The sequence below is a fragment of the Cetorhinus maximus genome, chromosome 8 (assembly GCF_964194155.1).
Source record: "Cetorhinus maximus chromosome 8, sCetMax3.hap1.1, whole genome shotgun sequence".
Classification (NCBI taxonomy): Eukaryota; Metazoa; Chordata; class Chondrichthyes; order Lamniformes; family Cetorhinidae; genus Cetorhinus; species Cetorhinus maximus.
In genome coordinates, this window is record NC_135886.1 from 143,683,772 (window position 1) to 143,705,992 (window position 22,221).

At 44.4% G+C, this 22,221-nt stretch overlaps 1 protein-coding gene across 4 annotated transcripts in view; it reads left to right on the top strand.

Moving 5' to 3' along the window:
• fgf13a (fibroblast growth factor 13a) overlaps window positions 1–17,667 on the top strand; it is a 629,879-nt gene extending 612,212 nt beyond the window's left edge. For all 4 annotated transcript variants that reach the window (XM_078547711.1, XM_078547709.1, XM_078547713.1 and 1 more), the window contains one exon: window positions 16,234–17,667. In XM_078547711.1, coding sequence (XP_078403837.1) covers window positions 16,234–16,367 — 134 coding nt within the window. In that variant the 3' untranslated portion in view covers window positions 16,368–17,667. The remainder of the gene's footprint in view (window positions 1–16,233) is intronic.
• Window positions 17,668–22,221: the final 4,554 nt, after the last annotated feature.

Here is a 22,221-nt window from a genome sequence, read left to right on the forward strand (position 1 = left end):
AGTTTAGTCACTTTTGTTATGCGGGAAAACACAACAGTAAATTTGCATACAAGATCTCACAAGCGTCAAATGAGGTAAGTAACAAATGAATCTGCTTTCTCAACGATGTCAGTCAGGACACTGGGGAGAACTCCCCTGCTCTTCCTCAAATAGTGGTGTGAGATCTTTTACTGTCACAACAACAACTTGCACTTGTATAGCTACCTTAACATAGTAAAGTGTCCCAAGGCACTTCTCAGGAGTGTTATCAAATTAACACTGGGGATCAGGGATATTAGCTCCGGTGATCAAGGAGTCAAAGAGGTAGATTTTAAGGAGCGTCTTAAAGGGGGAGAGCAAGATAGGGAGGCAGAGAGGTTTAGGGAGAATATTCCAGAGTTTAGGGCCTAGATAAAGGCAAACACATCCTCCAGTGGTGCCACAATGAACATCTGGAATACTCAAGAGGCCAGAATTAGAGGAGTGCAGATACCTCAGTGGGTTGTGGGGCTGGATCACGTTACACAGATAGGGAAGAGTGAGGCCATGGAGGAATTTGAAAGCAGGATGAGAATTTTAAAATTGAAGCATTGCCAGACCAGGAGCCCAATGTTGGTTAGTGAGCACCAGGGGAACAGGTGATGGGAACTTGTTGTGAGTTAGGATACAAACCCTGATTCTTTTTGATGAACTGAGAGTGTTGGGACTGGGAAACCAGAGAGGAAAGTCATGGAATTGTTGAATGTGAAGGTAACAAAAGCATGGATGAAGGTTTCAGCAGCAGATGAACTGAGGCAGGGGTGAAGTAAGGCAATGTTAAGGAAGTTGATAATCTTGATGGTGGCACAGATATATGGTCAGAAGCTCATCTTATGATCTAACAGGAAACCAAGGCTGTGAACTCAGGTGATTCAGATATGTGGTTTATTGTTTAAAATGTCCTAGCGATTATATTTGTCCTCAGGATCTGGGTGCCACTGGCAAGACCAACATTTATTGCCATTCCTAGTTGGCCTTGAGAAGGTGGTAGGTGCAGCAGTTATTTATTCACCATGGCAACAAGGCACCGTGTAGAAGCGGCATGATTTCAGCTAGGCCCGAGTATAGAACCCCCTGCATTCTGAAGCTGGCAGCAAACATTTGGACGACCTTTAAACGCACCAACAACAACAGCTTTACAAAGTTCCCTCGATGTTGAAAAATGCCCCAAGAGGTTTTAGAGAAGAGAGTCTCAGACCCCCACAATGCTCTGGGGAGGCTTGCGGAGAGGGTAGCTTTTAAGGAGAACCTTAAAGGGAAGCAGTGAGATAGCGGTCTGGAAATGGATTGGGCTGAGGGAAAAACAGGGAACAAAGTGTCCAATATGGTGTGTGGTATACAGACTCAATTCACACGGGCAGAGCATCGTGTACCAAATTAATCAGGGCGCCCTGGCATTGTTCAGTGCACCATAGCTTGGCGTTGGGGAATGAGGAGCCATAGGGAGTGGGTGGGGGGCATGAAGTTGCATGGATGGGGCATTGGAGTATTCGGGTGTGAGGGGTGATGGTCTTCCTTTTTTCATTATAATTGGAATTCAAAACACAAGAAGATCAGCCATGATCTTATTGAATGGCGGAGCAGGCTCGAGGGGCTGAATGGCCTACTTCTCCTATTTCGAATGTATTTCCTTCCCTGAAGGGCAAGAGTGAACCAGATGGGGTTTTACAACAATGATAGTTGTCATGAATACCATTACTGCGACTAGCTTTATATTTCAGGTTTATCAACTGAATTTAGATTCCACTAGTTGCCATGGCGGGGGGGGATTTGAACCCATGTCACCGGAGCATTAGCCTGACGTTGCCATGAAGCCGCCATCTCTCCCTGTTGTTGCAATGTAGAAAATGCAGGAGCCCATTTGTGCACAGAAAGCTCTCATAGCCAGCAATGTGATGATGAGCAGATAATCTGTTTTATTGATGTTTATTCTCAGAATCACACGGTGCAGAAGAGGCCCTTCGGCCCATCGAGTCTGCACCGACACATGAGAAACACTTGACCTACCTACCTAATCCCATTTACCAGCACTTGGCCCATAGCCTTGAATGTTATGACGTGCCAAGTGCTCATCCAGGGAGAACTCCTCTGCCTTTCTTCAAAACAGTACTGTGGGATCTTTTCCATCTAATGTGAATCAGGGGGGAAACTCTCCGCTGGTTGGAGTCATACGTAGCACAAAGGAAGATGGTTGTGGTTGTTGGGGGTCAGTCGTCTCAGCTCCAGGACATCACTGCAGGAGTTCCTCAGGGTAGTATCTTAGGCCCAACCATCTTCAGCTGCTTCATCAATGACACTCCTTCCATCATAAGGTCAGAAGTGGGGATGTTCGCTGATGATTGCACAATGTTCATCACCATTCGCGACTCCTCAGATACTGAATCAGTCCATGTCCAAATGCAGCAAGACCTGGACAATATCCAGGCTTGGGCTGACAAGTGGCTAGTAACATTCGCGCCACACAAGTGTCAGGCAATGATCATCTCCAACAAGAGAGAATCTAACCATCGCCCCTTGATGTTCAATGACATTACCATCACTGAATCCCCCACCATCAACATCCTGGGGGTTACCATTGACCAGAAACTGAACTGGACTAGCCATATAAATACTGTGGCTACAAGAGCAGATCAGAGGCTAGGAATCGTGCAACGAGTAACTCAGCTCCTGACTCCCCAATGCCTGTCCACCATCTACAAGGCACAAGTCAGGAGTGTGATGGAATACTCCCCACTTGCCTGGATGAGTGCAGCTCCCACAACACTCAAGAAGCTGGACACCGTCCATGACAAACAGTCAACTTGATTGGCATCACATCCACAAACATTCACTCCCTTCACCACCGACGCACAGTAGCAGCAGTGTGTGTAGCATCTATAACATGCACTGCAGGAATTCATCAAGGCTACTTAGACAGCACCTTCAAAGCCCATGACCATTACCATCTAAAAGGACAAGGGAGCAGACACATGGGAACACCACCACCTGGAAGTTCCCCTCCAAGTCACTCATCATCCTGACTTGGAAATATATCGCTGTTCCTTCACTGTCACTGGGTCAAAATCCTGGAACTCCCTTCCTAACAGCACTGTGGGTGTACCTACACCACAGGGACTGCAGCGGTTCAAGAAGGCAGCTCACCACCACCTTCTCAAGGGCAACTATGGATGGGCAATAAATGCTGGCCCAGCCAGCGAAGCCCACGTCTCGGGAATTAATTTTTAAAAAAATCTAGAGAGGGTAGACAGGGCCTCAGCTTGATGCCTGATTCAAAAAATGGCAACTATGCTGCGCTTCCTTAACACTGTCCTGGGAATTTTAGCCAAGATTTTGTGCTCTAGGCTCTGAATTGGGACTTGAGCCCCATGACCTACTGCCCATTGAGATATAGCTTATATTGAGCTTGTTCATCTGCTGTGCTGCAACACTGCTTGAGAGCAGTAATCAGGAACGGGCCTGCTGGGGAATCTAAAACGCAGGATTAGTCTCAGATAAGGGGCTGTCCGTTTAGGACTGAGATGAGGAGAAATTTCTTCACTCAAATGATTGTGAATCTCTGGGATTCTCTACCCCAGAGAGTTGTATATGCTCAGTCATTGAATATATTCAAGACGGAGGTCGATAGATTTTTGGATACTAAAGAAATTAGGGAGATAAGTGCGGGAAGAAACATTGCGGTAGAAGATCAGTCATTATACTCAGTTGGAATACTGTGTCCAATTCTGGGTACCACACTTTAGGACAGATGCGAAGGATTCAGAGAGGGTGCAGAAAAGATTTACAAGAATGGTTCCAGGAATGAGGAACTTCAGTTACCTGGATAGATTGGAGAAGCTGGGACTGTTCTCTTTGGAGAAGTGAAGGGTAAAAGGACATTTGATAGAAGTGTTCAAAATCATGAGGAGTCTGGACAGAGTTGATGGAGAGAAACTTTCCACTGGTGGGATGGTCCAGAATCGGAGAACATCAATTCAAGGTGACTGGCAAAAGAACCAGAAGCCCATATGAGGAAGAACTTCTTTGCACAACATGTAGTTAAGACCCAGAATACACTGCCTGAGAGTGTGGTGAAGGCAGACTCAAAGGAGACTTTCAAAGGGGATTTGGATAATTACCACAAAAGAAAATAATTTGCAGGTCTATGAGGAAAAGGCGGGAAGTGGGATGAGGTGAGTTGCTCTTGCTGAGATCCGACATGGATGTGATAGGCTGAATGGCCTCCTACTGCGATGTGACCATTCTATGATCTTATTGAATGAGAGAGGGCTCAAAGGGCTGAATGACCAGCTCCGGTTTCTATTTCTTATGTTACTTAAAATGAAAGAATGAGGAAGACAACAAACATGTTTCAGGACAGAGAAAGAAACCTCAGCGGACATTGAGGACATTGTGTTCACCAAGCCCCACCACCATGGAGTCTTCACAGTGTTGCTTAGTAATGAATATGGTTCAAATTGCTTTTACAAATGTTTCCCTCTGTCACATCCTAATTGGCTAATTAACTGAACTTCATAATGCCAGCCTTCCGCATGTGGAGAAAAGCAAGCTCATGTTTTCGTTTGTGGAGCTGGTGTTAGATCGAGCTATGATTTCTCTGTCAGGCAGAATCTTTCTGCTAGCCTGCTTTTCGTTATATTTTCATTATACGTTCACTCTATTTAAATGCCACGGTGTTATCAGGAATGCAGATGAATACATTAAATCTGTTGGCAATATTCCACATGAAGTAAAACAAAAGGAACGTTTATATCGAATCTATGACATCAAAAGAGGTCGCTTGACCTAATTAGTTCATTCTGGTACAAGAACACAAAATGCTGGAAAAGCCCAGCAGATCAGTCAGCATCTGTGGAGAAAAACAGAGTTCACTTCAGGTCAATGACCTTTCATTATTAGTCATGATGATTCATGACCCATGGATTCTGATTAATCAGAGATAGTCAACATGGTTTTGTTAAGGGAAGGAAGTATCTTACTAACTTAATTGAATTTTTTGAGGAAGTAACGAGGAGGATTGATGAGGGTAGTGCAGTGGATGTTGTCTACATGGATTTTAATAAGGCATTTGACAAGGTCCCACATGGCAGACTGGTCAGGAAAGTGAGATCCCATGGGATACAGGGGAAGGTGGCAGGTTGGATCCAAAATTGGCTCAACGACAGACAAAAAACAAAGGGTAATAATCGCTGGATGTTTTTGCGAATGAAAAGCAGTTTCCAGTAGCGTTCCACAAGGCTCAGAGTTGGGTCACTTGTTGTTTGTGGTGTATATTAATGATTTGGATTTAAACATGGGAGGCATGATTGGAAATTTGCAGATGACATAAAAATCAGTCATGTAGTTGACAGTGAAGAGGATGTGTGTCAACTCCAGAATGATATCGATGGTTTGGTTGAGTGGGCTGTAAAGTGGAAAATTGAATTCAATCTTGAGAAGCGTGAGGTAATGAATTTTGGGAGGGCCAACAAAGCAAGCGAATACTCAATAAATGGGGGGGATATTGAGAGCGGTAGAGGAAGTGAGAGACCTTGGAGTGCATGTCCACAGGTCCCTGAAGGTGGCAGGACAAGTACATAAGGTGGTAAAGAAAGCATGTGGAATGCTTTCCTTTATTGGGCGATGTATTGAATACAAAAGCAGGAATGTAATGCTGGAACTGTATAAAATGCTGGTTAGGCCACAGCTGGAGTTCTGCGTACAGTTCTGATCACCACTTATGGGAAGCACATAATTGCTCTGGAGAGAGTGCAGAGAAGATTTACAAGAATGCTGCCAGGGCTTGAAAATTGCAACTCTGAGGGGAGACTGGCTAGGCTGGGGTTGTTTTCCTTAGAACAGTGGAGGCTGAGGGGTGACCTGATTGAGGTGTACAAAATTGTGAGGGGCCTAGATAGAGTAGACAGGAAAGACTTGTTTCCCTTAGCGGAGAAGTCAGTAACCAGGGGGCATAGATTTAAGGTGATTGGTAGAAGGATTAGAGGGGACATGAGGAAAAGCTTTTTCACCCAGAGGATGGTGGGTGGGCTAGTTTTTTTCAGTAACCATGGTCTAATTGGCCTCTTTCTATGCTGTAACTTTCCTATGGTTTTATGAGTATTTCCAGCAATTTTTTGTTCTTATTTCAGATCCCCAGTATCCACAGCATTTTGCTTTTGTACTAGTCCATGCTGGTGTTTATCCTTTCCTCAAACAGTTGTTCTAATCCTGTGTGCCCACTCACTTTCCACATCCCGCTTATTTAACCTTTCCTTCAACTCCTGTCTAACAGTCACTAACTACATTCTCTGTCCCCACATACGAATGTAGGAACAGGCCATTCAGCCCCTCAATCCTATTCTGCCATTCTATTAGACCATGGCTGATCTGTCTCTTAACTCCATCCACCTGTCTTGGTTCCATAAATCTTGCCTAACATAAATCTACAAGGCAAAGTTTCTGCACAGAAGGTGCTGACACATGTGCAAAGATTGACTACGCCTACATTTCTCCTCTCCTGAGAGGATTTAGAAGGGACATGATAGAAATGGTTAACGTTTTAAATCTTTTTTAAGCAAAGTGGATCCAAGTAAACTGTTCCACGGGGACAGAATTTGAGCACGGGCTCATATTTATAAATTAAGGACAACAAAAGAAAATAATAAATGCGAGAGGAAGTTTTTTAGTCAAAGGGCAATGAGGTTGTGGAACAGATTACAGCACAGGGGATGGAACAAGAAAACTTGTTGTTACAACAACTTGCATTTATTTTGTGTCTTTAACATAGTAAAAACACCCCAAGATGCTACACAAGGGTGATTTTCAAACAATATTTGACGCTAAGCCACTTAAGGAGATATTAGGACATGTGACCTTTGCCAAAGCCATAGGTTTTAAGGAGCGTCTTAAAAAGAGGAGAGAGGGGTAAAGAGGTGGAGAGGATTAGAGAGCGAATCCCAGAGCTTAGGTCCCTGACAGCTGAAGACACGGTTGCCAGTGGTGGAGTGATTACAATCAATGATGCACAGGAAGCCAGAATAAGAGGAGTACAGAGATCCTGGAGGGTTGTGGAGCTGGTGGAGGCTACAGAAATAGGCATGGGCGAGGCCATGGAGGGATCTGAAAACCCAAGGTAACAATAGAGGTGTTCACCCAAAATGGCGTTTTGTGTCCAGGCTGTCTTTATGCCATGGTTCTCGATACTGAAGACCCAGTGAGAATATGGATATTGACTTTTTAAATGTATATTACAAAGCAGATTTATCAATAGATGTTTCCACATTAGAATTGGCCTCTTACCAGTGATGAGCCACCCATGGCCGGAGGTTTCAGACAGCTGCATTATTTGAGGGGATTTAAACAACGCTGAAGTGAACAGAAAGATCTGTTTTCCGCTGACTCACATAACTTGCAGTTTCGTCAAAGTGCTGTCAGCAATGTTTTTAGAAAGCATTGCAGTGGTGCATTCTATCACATAAAGAACAGCCACAACAATATAACTTTCTGGCCCAGTCTTAATCAATCTGAAAGCTTTTAGCATTTATTTTTTTAATGTGAGATTGACTGACAAGAGGGATTGAAGCCAGTGAAAAGTGAAAGCTCACAGCTGTAGTTAAAATGCAGAAAGCAAATCACTTCTTGGCTTCACACTGCACCTGGGTTGAAAAGGTTGCTCCTTATCCCATTCCCACTTCTCCTTCCCAAAGCCTCGTTTTGATCACTCGGATGTCTGTGCACTGCAGGGTACACAGAGCTTGGAGCCCAGTAACACTGGCTCCATGAGTCGGTCTTGAAACCATTGGCAGGCGAAGGGAGTGGAGATGAGAGGAGGAGTGGTTCACTTCTCATTTCTCAGCCTGATGACACATCCCTGCTGAGGCTCCAATTGTAAGGAGCAAGCAAAGCAGAAGCCATCTGGTTTGAGGGAATGGTAACAGTCAGGAAATCCAGCAGCTATCCTTCCACCTACTTAGTGCCGATTCCTAAAGGGCTCTGTTGGGGGGAGGGTTGGGACTTCTCCTATGGTCAGGACTCTTGGCACACTTAGAAAGGAGTGTGGAAGGGCTGTGCCCCAGCAATCCCATAGGCCTTCAATTTAAAACTCATATCTATCACATTTAAATCCATGCCTGGCCTCAATCCTCCCAATCTCTAGAACCTCCTCCACAGTCCTCCGATCGCTGTGCCGTTCCAATTCTGGCCTCTTGCACGTGCGCTGGTTTCCATCGCTCAATCATTGATGCTGTGTCTTCAGCTCTGGAATTCCTTCCCTAAACCCCTCCAGCTCTCTACTTCTCTCTCTTCTCCTTTACAATGTTGCATAAAATATCCCTCTTTGACCAGCCCTTTGGCCATCTATCCTGTTCTAACCTCAATGGCACGGTAACAATTATTAAAATATTCTTTCACGCGATGCTGAGTGTCGCTGGCTGGACCAGCATTTATTGCCCATCCCTAGTTGCCCTTGAGAAGGTAGTGGTGAGTGGCCTCCTTGAACTGCTGCAGTCCATGTGGTGTAGGTACATCCACAGTGCTGTTAGGAAGGGAGTTCCATGATTTTGACCCAGCGACAGTGAAGGAACGGCGATATATTTCCAAGTCAGGATGGTGAGTGACTTGGAGGGGAACTTCCAAGTGGTGGTGTTCCCATCTATCTGCTGCCCTTGTCCTTCTAGATGGTAGTGGTTTTGGGTTTGCAAAGTGCTGCCCAAGAAGCCTTGGTGAATTCCTGCAGTGTATCTTGTAGATGGTACACACCCCTGCCAATGTACTTCGGTGGTGGAGGGAGTTAATGTTTGTGGATGGGGTGCCAATCAAGTGGGCTGCTTTGTCCTGGATGGTGCTGAGCTTCTTGAGTGTTGTGGGAGCTGCACTCATCCAGGCAAGTGGGGAGTATTCCATCACACTCTTGACTTGTGCCGTGTAGATGGTGGACAGGCTTTGGTGGGCCATGGGGCGAGTTACTCATCGCAGAATTACTAACCTCTGACCTGCTCTTGTAGCCACAGTATTTATATGGCAAGTCCAGTTCAGTTTCTAGTTAATGGTAACCCCCAGGATGTTGATAGTGGGGGATTCAGTGATGGTAATGCCATTGAATGTCAAGAGGCGTTAGGTTCCCTCTTATTGGAGATGGTCATTGTCTGGCACTTGTGTGGCGCACATTACTTGTCACTTGTCAGCCCAATCCTGGATGTTGTCCAGGTCTTGCTGCATTTAGACATGGACTTCTTCAGTATCTGAGGAGTCATGAATGGTGTTGAACATTGTGCAATCATCAGCGAACATCCTCACTTCTGACCTTTTGATGGAAGGAAGGTCATTGATGAAGCAGCTGAAGATGGTTAGGCCAAGGACACTACCCTGAGGAACACCTGCACTGATGTCCTGGAGCTGAGATGACTGAACCTCCAACAACCACAATAATCTTCCTTTGTGCTAGGTATGACTCCAACCAGTGGAGAGTTTCCCCCCCTGATACCCATTGACTCCAGTTTTGTTAGGGCTCCTGGATGCCACACTCGGTCAAGTGCAGCCTTGATGTCAAGGGAAGTCACTCTCACCTCGCCTCGGGAATTCAGCTCTTTTGTCCATATTTGAACTGCAATGAGGTCAAGAGCTGAGTGGCCCTGGCAGAACCCAAAATAGGCATCAGTGAGCAGGTAATTGCTAAGCAGGTGCTGCTTGATAGCACTGTTGATAACCCCTTCCATTACTTTACTGATGATGGAGAGTAGACTGATGGGGCGGTAATTGATCGGGTTGGATTTGTCCTGCTTTTTGTGTACAGGACATACCTGGGCAATTTTCCACATAGCCAGGTAGATGCCAGTGTTGTAGCTGTACTGGAACAGCTTGGCTAGGGGCATGGCAAGTTCTGGAGCACAAGTCTTCAGTACTATTGCCAGGACCCAGAATCTTTGCAGTATCCAGTGCCTTCAGCCATTTCTTGATATCATGTGGAGTGAATTGAATTGGCTGAAGACTGGCATCTGTGATGCTGGGGACCTCTGGAGGAGGCCGAGCTGGATCATCCACTCGGCACTTCTGGCTAAAGATTGTAGCAAATGCTACAGCCTTATCTTTTGCACTAATGTGCTGATGTCCTCCATCATTGAGGATGGGGATATTTGTGGAGCCTCCTCCTCCAGTGAGTTGTTTAATTATCCACCCACATTCTCAGCTGGATGTGGCAGGACTGCAGAGCTTAGATCTGAACCGTTGGTTGTGGAATCGCTTAGCTCTGTCACTTGCTGCTTATGCTGTTTGGTACACAAGTAGCCCTGTGTTATAGCTTCACCAGGTTGACACCTCATTTTTCGGTATGCCTGGTGCTGCTCCTGGTATGCCCTCCTGCATTATTCATTATAGTGTTGATCCCCTGGCTTGATGGTAATGGTGGAGTGGGGGATATGCCGGGCCATGAAGTTACAGATTGTGTTTGAGTATAATTCTGATGCTGCTGATGGCCCACAGCTCCTCATGGATGCCCAGTCTTGAGTTGCTAGCTATGCTTGAAATCTATCCCATTTAGCACGGTGGTAGTGCCACATAACATGATGGAGATACCCTCCATCATACCCTTCATGGAGGGTATCCCCAATGTGAAGATAGGACTTCGTCTCCACAACGACTGCCGGTGGGACAGGACATACCCAGGGATGGTGATAGTGTTATTTGGGACATTCTCTTTCACAGATGATTCCATGAGGATGACTATTTCAGGTTGACTGGCCTGTGAGACAGCTCTTCCAAGTTTGGCACTAGCCCCCGGATGTTATTAAGGAGGACTTTGCAGGGTTGACAGGGCTGAGTTTGCCATTGTCGTTTCCGGTGCCTGGATTGATGCCGGGTGGTCCACCCGGTTTCATTCCTTTTTTGAGACTTTGTAGCGGATTGATATGACTGAGGGGCTTGCTTGGCCATTTCAGAGGGTATTTAAGAGTCAACCACATTGTAGTGGGTCTGGCGTCACTTGTAGGCCAGACCAGGTAAGGACGGCAGATTTCCTTCCCTAAAGGGAACCAGATGGGTTTTTACAACAATCGATAATGGTTCCATGGTCATCATCATTAGCCTTTTAATTCCAGATTTTTACTGAATTCAAATGCCACTATCTCCCGTGGTGGGATTCGAACCTAGGATTATTAGAGCATGTCAGTAGCACTACGCCATCGCCTCTCCTGAAATTGGCATGTTGTACGGAAGAGCTAATGCTACTGAGGGAATTAGGCTGCCTAAGTGTTGCTGGGGGCCTCCCACCCACACTCAACACAGAGACAGAGGTGGGATATCTCAACTGAGCAGAACTTGTTGGGGAATCCTTCTATTCTGCAGTATTGAGAGGGTGCTACAGTATCAGAGGGTCAGTACGGAGCAAACACAGCAGCGGCAGAGGGCAGTACTGAGGGAGGGCTGCACTGTCAGAGGGCAATACTGAAGGAGTGCTGCACTGTCAGAGGGTAAGTACTGAGAGAGTGCTGAAATGTTGGAGGGTCAGTACTGAGGGAGCGCCGCACTGTTTAAGGATCTGTATTAAGGGAGAAAGACTACCAGAACACTCACAACTCCTTACAGCAAAGTATCTGCATATTTTTGAAGTGTAGGAAACCTGGCAAGGGATCAAATTTGGGAAGATGTTGTCAAGCAAAGAGTAGAGACGAGGCAAGAGAGAAAGGTATTAATATGGGAAATGATCAACAGATGATGACAGGAAGGGACAGAATATACAAATCTAAAGGTAAATCAGCAGATAAGGCTAGAGGTTATAAAAATAATACAAGTACAAAACTAAAGGCTCTGTATCTGAATGCATGTAGCATTCAAAACAAAGCAGATGAACTGATAGCAATAACCAGATAATCTGTTTGTAATACAAAAACAAAAATACCTGGAAAAACTCAGCAGGTCTGACAGCATCTGCGGAGAGGAACACAGTTAACGTTTCGAGTCCGTATGACTCTTCGCTTTAATCTGTTTGTAATGTTGATTGAGGGATATTGGCCAGGACACCACAAAGAATTCTCCTGCTCTTCTCCAAACTGGTGCCATAGGATCTTGTACATCCACCTGAAAAGGAAGATGGGCCTCACTTTAATACCTTATCCAAAGGACAGGACAGTACTCCCTCAGCAATGCATTGGAATGCCGGCCTGAATTTTTATGCTGAGGTTCTGAAGTGGGTCATGAATCCACAACCTTCTGATTTAGAGGCAAGAAAGCTACCACTGAGCCACAGCTAGCGGCTCTACTCTCCGAGGCACAGTGCTGAAGGAATTGATGAACTATTGGAGGGACAGTACTGACAGTGCTGATCTGTTGGAGGAGGTATCTTTCAGATGAACCAAGGCCCTTTTTGCCCTCTTGGGTGATGTAAAAGATCCATTGCACTATTTTGAAGATGAATAGGAGTGTTCTCTGCGCAGTTGTGTTTAACTAACTTGATTGAGTTTTTTGATGATGTAATAGAGAGGGTTGATGAGGGTAATACTGTTGATGTGGTGTACATGGACTTCCAAAAGGCATTTGATAAAGTGCCACACGACAGACCATAAGCAAAGTTATAGCTCATGGAACAAAAGGGACAGGAGCAAAAGGGATACAAAATTGGCTGAGTGACAGAAAACAAAAAGTTGTGGTGATTGTTTGGTGGACTGGAGGAAGGTTTACAGTGGAGTTCCCTAGGGATCAGGGTTAGGTCTTGTGGTTTTCCTAATATATATTAGTGATGTAGACCATGATGTACAAGGCACAATTTCAAAATTTGCATGTGACACAAAATTTGGAAGTATTGTGAACCATGAGGAGGATAGTGTAGAATTTCAGAGGATCATAGATTGGTGGAATGGGTGGACAAGTGGCAGATGAAATTTAGTGCAGAGAAGTGCGAGGTTGATTCATTCTGGTAGGAAGATCAACAGAGAGACAATATAAAATAAAAAGTTCAATGATAAAGGTGGTACAGAAGCAGAGGGACTTGTGTGTAAGCATACATGAATCATTGAAGGTGGCAGGACAGGTTGAGAGAGCAGTTAATAAAGCGTCCTGGACTTTATTAACAGAAACATGGAGTACAAGAGCAAGGAGGTTATGTTGAACTTATATAAATCACTAATTCGGCCTCAGCTGGAGTATTGCGTCCAGTTCTGGGTGATGCACTTTAGGAAGGATATGAAGGCATTGGAGAGAGTGCAGAAAAGATTCACAAGAATAGTTCCAGAGATGAGGAACTTCAGTTGCATAGATACATTGGAGAAGTTAGGACTGTTCTCCGAAGAGAAGAGAAGGCTGAGAGGAGATTTGATAGAGGTGTTCAGAATCATAAAGGGAGTGGACAGAGTAAATAAGGACAAACTAAACTAAATTGGATAGAGAATCATTGGTGGAAGGATCGAGAATCATAGAACAGAGTTTTAAGGTAATTGGCAAAAGAAGCAATGACAACATGAGGAAAATCATTTTTATGCAGTGAGTGGTTAGGATTTGGATTGCATTGCCTGAGAGTGTGGTGGGGACAGGGACAATTGAGATTTTTGTAACAACCGCAACTGATTTTAATGCTGAGTAAGCTGGATCTCAGATTGAAATCCGTGTAGGCTGATTGTGACCTGTTTTCTTTGTATTGTAGAAATGGGGAGGCACAGCTATCGAACTCAAAAGCACAGAACTCCAGTGATAACTTTTAAAATTTGAAGAATTAAAATGTTTCTTAAAAGAAAAGATAAAACTTAAACACAAAAGATAAAAGATACACAGTTGAAAAGATCTTAAAATATAACCCCAAAAATGCCTTGCAAAAGTCACACCATAAAACTATCTTTTGGCAACAGCCCTGTAGATTCTTGACTGGAAAATCCAGGAAATGTTACCCAATACAAGAAATTAACTTCACTGCAAACAGAAGTATATTCTACGACTTCTCAGAACCAAACATACTGTTGTGGTTTTCCAAAGGCAGATTCACAGAAAACTGCTTCACAAGTTGCTTTCTTCAGTTAAAACTCTTCACAACCAACACCAAAGAGCTGGCTGCTCGTGACATCTCCCACAGGATCTCCACTCCAGCTGAAAACCTATTCTCATAAATACTATTTTCCCCTCATACCTTTTCTTCCATTGTCCTCACAAATAGAACCGTAGAACCATAGAAAAGTTACAGCACAGAGGAGGCCATTTGGTCCATCTTGTCCATGCCAGCCCGAGGGCACCAGGTGCCCTTTCTAATCCCACCTTCCTGCACCCGGCCCATAGCCCTGCAGCTTACAGAACTTTAGGTGCAGATCCAGGTACTTTTTAAAAGAGTTTAGAGTTTCTGCCTCTACCACCAACTTGGGCAGCGAATTCCAGACACCCACTACCCTCTGCCTAAAAACGTTCTTCCTCATGTCCCCCCTACACCTTCTGCCACTTATCTTGAATCTATGTTCCCTGGTTCTAGAATTTTCCACCAAGGGAAACAATTTTATCCTGTCCACTCTATCTATTCCCCTCGTAATTTTGTACACCTCAATCAAGTCACCTCTCAGCCTTCTTTGTTCTAAGGAAAATAACCCCAACCTATCCAATCTCTCCTCATAGCTACACTTTTCTAACCCTGGCAACATTCTTGTAAACCTCCTCTGCACTCCTTCCAGAGCTATTACATCCTTCCTGTAATGTGGTGACCAGAACTGCACACAATACTCCAGTTGTGGCCTCACCAGTCTTTTATACAATTCCAACATTATATCCTTACTTTTATATTCTATACCTCTGCCAATGAAGGAGAGCATTCCATATGCCTTCTTTACAACCTTGTCTACTTGAACTGCTGCCTTCAGGGACCTGTGTACTTGTACGCCAAGATCTCTCACTTCATCTACCTCTCTTAGTATATTCCCATTTATTTTGTAATCCCTGTAACTGTTTGACCTCCCTAAATGTATGACCTCACACTTCTCTATGTTAAAATCCATCTGCCACTTTACCGCCCACTTCACCAACCCACCTATATTGTTTTGGAGATTATGGCTATCCTCTACACTGTCCACTACCCGGCCAATCTTTCTGTCAAATCCCATTAAACTTAGGTTCCCCAAATATTAAAACCTTTCAAATTTCGACATTACCCCTATTTATGGATCAATAAACTTAAAATGTCTATCCCTGTTTACTCATGAATCCCCTGTAAGATACAAATATTCCCAGTAACCTTTGAACCTTTTTTGAAAAGCATTAATTACCCAGCAATTTCAACACTTAACCCTAAATGTAAATTTCAAACCTACTATGTTTACCTGTAAACTAAAACCCAGCATAGGTTCTTGATTGGTAAGGGGATCAAAGGTTACGGGGAGAAGGCGGGAGAATGGAGTTGAGAAACTTATCAGCCATGATTGAATGGCGGAGCAGACTCGATGGGCCGAATGGCCTAATTTCTGCTCCTATGTCTTATGGTCTTATAAGGCTTCATTACAAATGCAAAGAGGTAACATCTTTATTCCTTCATCCCTTAGACTCCACAGACAATTTGACCCCAAATCCTCTCATTTGATTAACCCTGGACACACACAGACACAGCTTTCCACACCTACACAGTTATATACATAACACACAAAAAAAGATATATACACATATCATCACACTATCAAGAGGGAATTGGATAATTATATGAAACAGAAAAAATTGTCGGGCTACAGAGACCAGGTGAATTGGTCCTGCAGAGATGGACATGATGGGACAAACAGCCCTCCTGTGCTGTAACCATTCTATGATTCAGTCCTTGCTAACATTTATTCCCCTGACGACCATTACTAAAAAGAGATTGTCTGGTTGTTATCACGGTGCTGTTTGCGGGATCTTGCTGTGTACATGTTGGCTGCTGTGTTTTTGACATTACAACAGGGATTGCATTTCAAGAAGCATTTCATTGGCTTTGGGACATACTGAGGTTGCGAACATTGCTTTCCTTTCTCAAGTCCGCATATCCAGTGAAACAGAATTTCCAGCACAGAAACTGACCATTCAGCTCCGTCCACATGTGCCGCCTCCCACTCGACTTCATTTCACCCTATCAGGATAATCTTCTATTCCTTCCCCACCCCCCCACCCCCTCTTTGTGTTAATCCAGCTTCCCTTTAAATGCAATCCTGGGTTAATTGTAATGCAGGACGGATTAGCAGCTCCAATTTCACACCTGCGCGTGCTCACAATATAGATGCTGCTCGTTTTCACTAACATTGATTTCCTCTTTGATTTCAGTTGCCCTTTACAGAGAACCATCACTACACGAGTTGGCGGAAGTTCTCTCTCGGTCTGGAACCCCCACCAAAAGCAGAAGTGCCTCTGCCGTGCTAAACGGGGGCAAGACGGTGAGTCAGACAGAATCGACGTAGCTGGGTGGAGGCTCGTCCCGTGTCCAGACAAAACCACGTACAGACGCCGCCGACATATCACTAGCAGACAGTGTCTTTCTGTTGTAAAATGATTCAGGAAACAAGCTACCGAGCTGAGTAAAGTTGCAATCGTATCAGCCTTTTAGGTCTTCTGGTTTTTCTGTCAGTGGATAAATCCCGATAATTTTAGCCGAGAAAACGCTTGTACATCTCACCAAAACACCCGGACAGCCAATGAAACCTCGCTTTTGGAATGTGGTGCGGCGGAAGAAATACCATTTTGTCCCATCGTCAGACCTGTCTCCGGGAAATGAATCATATAAAAAAAAAATCACAACCTGTTCGCAAGCTGAAAGCAAGTTAGCGGTTCAGCAATGAACATAACACACACAAAAACAACCAGACCACATTCGCTCTTGCCAGAGGAATGTAGACACCTTTGGGTTTTACTAAAGGAACGAGGAACACACAAAAAAAGTAATTGCATCATGTTCTTGACTCAATGCTGTTCAGCCCCACTTGATAACACTAGCATCAGTTTCTTTTCTTTAGTCCAAGGATAGTGTTTTGCTATACTGTGGGTCTACGGTTTTCTTTTATACTTCAGCCAATGGATAGGATCACTTTCAAAAACTAATCAGGGTTGCGAAAACAAAAACAAACTTAAAAAATGAACAGGAATTAAGTCAGTGTCTCAGGCGAAGTGGTTAAAAGTGTAACTATGAGCAAACTTAAGGACAAGGGTTTCTAGATTTGTAGTAACAGTAAATCTTATAGTGCAACACCTAGGATACAGAAATCTATCGGTTAGCAAATTGCACCCTCGTGACTCGTTCTCACCTTATGCATTTGCACATTGACCTTGTTGTGGTGGTTTTTATTCTTAAAGAAACTGTGGGTTTTGGGTGACTTCATTTTTATAACAATGTAGAAAGTCTTATTTGTAACGCTCTCTGCCAGTCGCTCTTTTAATGTACTGGGTATGGTGGGAATTGTTGTGAATGAAGTTCCCTTTGGGCAGTTTACTCTAAACTCATCCTAGTACACATTACACAGAGGTTGTTGTTATTCTGTCAATTAGTTTAGATTTTTATTTTAATTTATCTGTTGCATGGGAGAAAGCTGGTATTGGAATAGAGTTGCATGACTTAGGATCTGTGTTTTAAACATGTTGGATAATGTGCTCCAAACATTACATGAGTTATAAAGTACAAGCAGCTTTCCTGCTTCTGTACTGGTCAGTTGTTTATTATTTGTTGTATACACTTAACAGATGCACTGAATAAAATATTTATATGAAGGTACGCTTTAAACGTGTCTTCATTGGTGTATGTGCTTATTGATTTTTGTATGTTTGCATATTTCTTTGTGTATGTGAGTGTGTGTGGGTTTGTGCAGGAGTATGTGTTCTGTTATATTGTGAGAGTTGATTTTTGAGCATATGTGTTGCCTTTACATGTGTGTGAACATGTTGATATGTGAGTATTCAGCTTGGTGTGTATCTGTGTCTCCCTGTATGTCCATGTGTCTCTGTGTGCATTTGTGTGTCTGTATTTATGTGTATATCTGTGTCCATGTGTCTCTGTGTCTGTGTATGTGTGTGTGTGTGTGTATCCATGTGTGTGTGTGTCTGTGTGTATGTATCTGTGAGTATCTGTGTGTGTGTCCATGCATTGATGTGTCATGTTTGAAATGATCTTTGCAAAACGAACATTTTCTTTCAGAGAGAAGTTAAGGATATGTCCACTGATCTTGTATGAATGCCAGAGAGCGCTACAATGCTGAAATAACTGTTCCCTGACCTGCGATCTCAGACTGTATCTCGACACAGTGAGTGCTGGATGGGTGAATTCACCCTGTAGTGCCCCTATAGGTATTTGCAGCATCTGATGTAAATTAGATTTTGCTGCTAATTTACTTTGGAATGCTATTGGAAAGGTTGAACATTTATCAATTCTCCCTTGGGCTTCAGTCCACCATTAGAGTGTTATTCCTCTCATTAGCAAGCGAAGAGAGAATAGGTGTATGTAATCCAGGCCTACATGTTCCACCTTCACAAGATGATTTAACTCACTTGCACCAAACTCAGATCTTCAGTTTTAGCAGAAGCGTCAACCTGTTAATATTATGCATGGAATATTACATTCTCGGCAGGTGTCTCGCGCGCTACCTGATAAAGCAGCGACACACCCGCGCTGACTCCGAGGAGGAAAGGCCGCCATGTATTCTGCCCATCAGGCAGTTAAATGGATAGAAGTTGGCCTTCCTCCCAACTGAGGACTCCGGAAGACAACATACCACCCACCAAGAGCTGCCGACCAATCAGAGGCTGGGCAGCTCTTGCAGAAGGTCATGGCTGCTGCTGGAAAAACACCCTCTGGAGTCCCAGAATCGCGGAATGACCCAGGAAAAACATAACTGCTGCTGGGTGGGGTGGAGGGGTCTTCCTGACGGTGGGGGGGGGTCTTGCAGGGTGGGGATTGCGGGGAGACCCCCCTTTGCTATCGTTCTTTTCTTCCTGCCTGCAATATTTTTATGACCAATAAAGGTTCAAAGAGAATTTAAAATGACATTCTGGTTTATGAATGCTCCTATGATTTCTTGGCCATGTTTTTGCTCACATGGTGTTTCTGGAGATTAACCTTTAGCTTCCAGAACGCCAGGACAACCCTGGAGGATTGACAACTCTCGGCACCCAGCGTGTCACGTGACTTAGCAATGGATCTTGTTGAATTGCTCACTGATTGGTGCCCATGTGCACTGCCATGTGCTGAAGGCACAGTCAGCGCAGTAAACATGTTCCACGCAATCCTTCCACCCTTTTAGAACATGTGTCAGCTTCTGTGGCGCAGGGAACTCGACAATTCACCGAGAGGCTAAAGGTAACCTTGACAATGCTGGGGTGCTCAAGGAAGATAAAACTGTTGGCAAAATGTCCTTCAGTTTCACAAAAGAAAACAAGCAGTATTATTCCTCCTCATTAAAGAACAGGACACTTGCATTTATAGGACACTTTCAACAATTTCAAAACATCCTAAAGCACTTTATAGCCTAACTAATACTTTTTTAGATGTAATATTTTGTAATATAGGAACATTTGTCCAAAGCAAAGCCCCACCAACAGCAATGTGATAATCAGATCATCTGTGTTTGCATGTTAGTTTAGGTATAAATATTGGTCAGGATACCAATTGTTTCTCTGGGAAATAATACTGTGGGATCTTAAGTTCCCCTGACAGGGAGGATGAGCCACAGTTTAGCATCTCATCGAAAAGATGACTCCTCCAACAGTGCAGCACTCAAACTTTCTGGAGGGGATACTTGAACCATTAATCTTTTGCCTCAGATGCAAATGTGCTGCCCATTGAGTTATGGCTGATACCCAACTCATTCTTGATGTGCTGAAGATTGGTAGAATAGGGATCCTGAGACCAGAGCCCTATGTAAGTTAGTTGTGAGATACCAGCACTAACACAGCCTTTACTCATCCCTCCTATTAAGTCCTCCTTTCACTCAATGCCAAAGGAACAGGGGTTCGAATAGGAAAGGAATTGATAGGGTCGATGGAGAGAAACTTCTGCTACTGCTGGGGGAGCCTAGCACAAGGGGATATAACCTTAAAATCAACACCAGGCCAATTGAGAGAGAAGTTTGGAAGCATGTCTCCGTACAAAGGAAGTGTGGAGCTCACTGCCACAAAAAGCAGTTGATGCTAGCTCAACTGATGATTGAAATTCTGTGGTGGAGAAGATTTTGCAAGATATGGAGACAAAGCAGGTTATAATGAATACCATTAGAATCAAATCAGGAATAAAATTTGGACTGAATGCCATCGAGCAGAGCCAAGTTTTAGTGTTATGTGGGAATGTGAACTGGCAACAAATATTAATTTCAACGATTTTTTTAGATTTTTGAAATGATGAAAAGGAACAAAACATTGGAATTTTACAATTAGCTTATCTTTAACAAGTAAACTTCATTTAGGGAGATTTTATAATTCACACGCCAGTAGTACTGGGACAATAAAGATCACTGAACATTAAGGTTTGGATGCATTAGAAAAATGTCAACATTGGCGAGATTGTGATGAAGAGGAAACTAAACCATGCATGTATAATCAGAGGAGGAAGAGAAAGAATTGAAGAATTCCCCCTTTACAAACTGGAATTACTGAAGAATAATTTGCTGCAAACAGATAAAATGGTGAAAAACATTCCCTGACCCCCCACTCTACAATTCCTGCCCACCACACAGAATTTCCTTTCCAATGCACAGCGTATCCTAGGCGGAATCGTCCCAGGTTTGCACTAAGTGTTGTAGCAGGCGGGGAAAAGGACACTTCACCTGCTGACCGCAATGGCGTCTTTCCACACTGCATCATCCCAATCCTGGCTCATTAATTACCCAGCCACAGGAAACATGCTATCTCACTGGTGGGCGGCCATTACCTCACCGTTTCCTCACTCCAGGTGCCATATCTAAACTGCAGCTGCACACACAGTTCTCAATGCTTGCAGCCCAGGACTGTTCCAGTGAAGACATGGCCCTGAGAGCCAAGGAGAGTTCAGTGACCCGTCACTGGAATGCATTTTGGAGGCCGCCCGTGATGTCCTCTACCCCCGGTCAGGCCGCAGGAGGTCCGGTAATCTCACCACTCTGGATTGGGAGGCAGTGCCAGAGGTGGTCAGTGCCAATGCTGCACACAGGAAGAGGTTGGCCATCCAGTGCAGAAAGAGGGTGAATGATCTCATCCGTGCCGCCAGGGTAAGATAACCATCTCATCACTCTAAACTCACACATTCACAACCCATCACACATTCACTGGCATCTCACTCACTGCCAGCTCAAGGGACATCACCACTCACTCTCTCACACACACCCTCACATCTCCATCTGGCCTCATCTCCTCTGGAGACTGCCTCCTCAGCCCTCACCATCTTGAGGCCACTTGCACAGATCAAAATGTGCCCCCACACACACCCTGGGATACCCCCCTTCCCCAGTACAGCCCTCATCCTGCAGCCTCTTCCCTTGCCTGAGGCCACTTCTCCCCCTTCCCCAAGCAAGCCCTAGCCCTGCAGCCATTGAAAAGCCACCCCCGCCTTCTGGTGGTTCTGGTAGGCAGAGACGTGTGGCGGCGGGAAATGCGGTCCACCATTGATGGGCAGAGTGGGCAATTGCAAACTGTTTTCAAGACAGCATGAAACCAATTTCTGGCCTTCTTGCCATATTGTCTGCCCTGCCTGTCATGATGCCTGATAGCAGCGGGCACGGAAAATGCTGCCCCTTGTTTCTTTCACTACAGGGTACAATAATGGCAAGGTTATGTTCATCACCTAATAATACACAGGCCTGAGCTACCTTCCAAACCCACAACCACTACCATCTAGAAGGACAAGGGCAGCAGATAGATGGGAAAACCACCACCTGGAAGTTCCCCTCCAAGTCACTCACCATCCTGACTTGGAAATATCTCGCCGTTCCTTCACTGTCGCTGGGTCAAAATCCTGGAACTCCCTCCCTAACAGCACTGTGGGTGTACCTACACCACATGGACTGCAGCGGTTCAAGAAAGCAGCTCACCACCACCTTCTCAAGGGCGATTGAAGATGAGCAATAAATACTGGCCCAGCCAGGGACACCCACATCCAATGAAAGAATAAAAGAAATCCAAGGATTTGAGTATTGTTGAAGAAAGACACAAGCTTTTTGTCTTGCACTCATCAGGATAATTCGCAAGAATACCAAATGTAAAGGGAACAATAAAATATACTTCATTGCACTTATTTCAACTTCTTACAAAACCCAGTTTAGCTTGTAGAAACAGAGGTTGGAAACTTCAAGTCCTGACTCC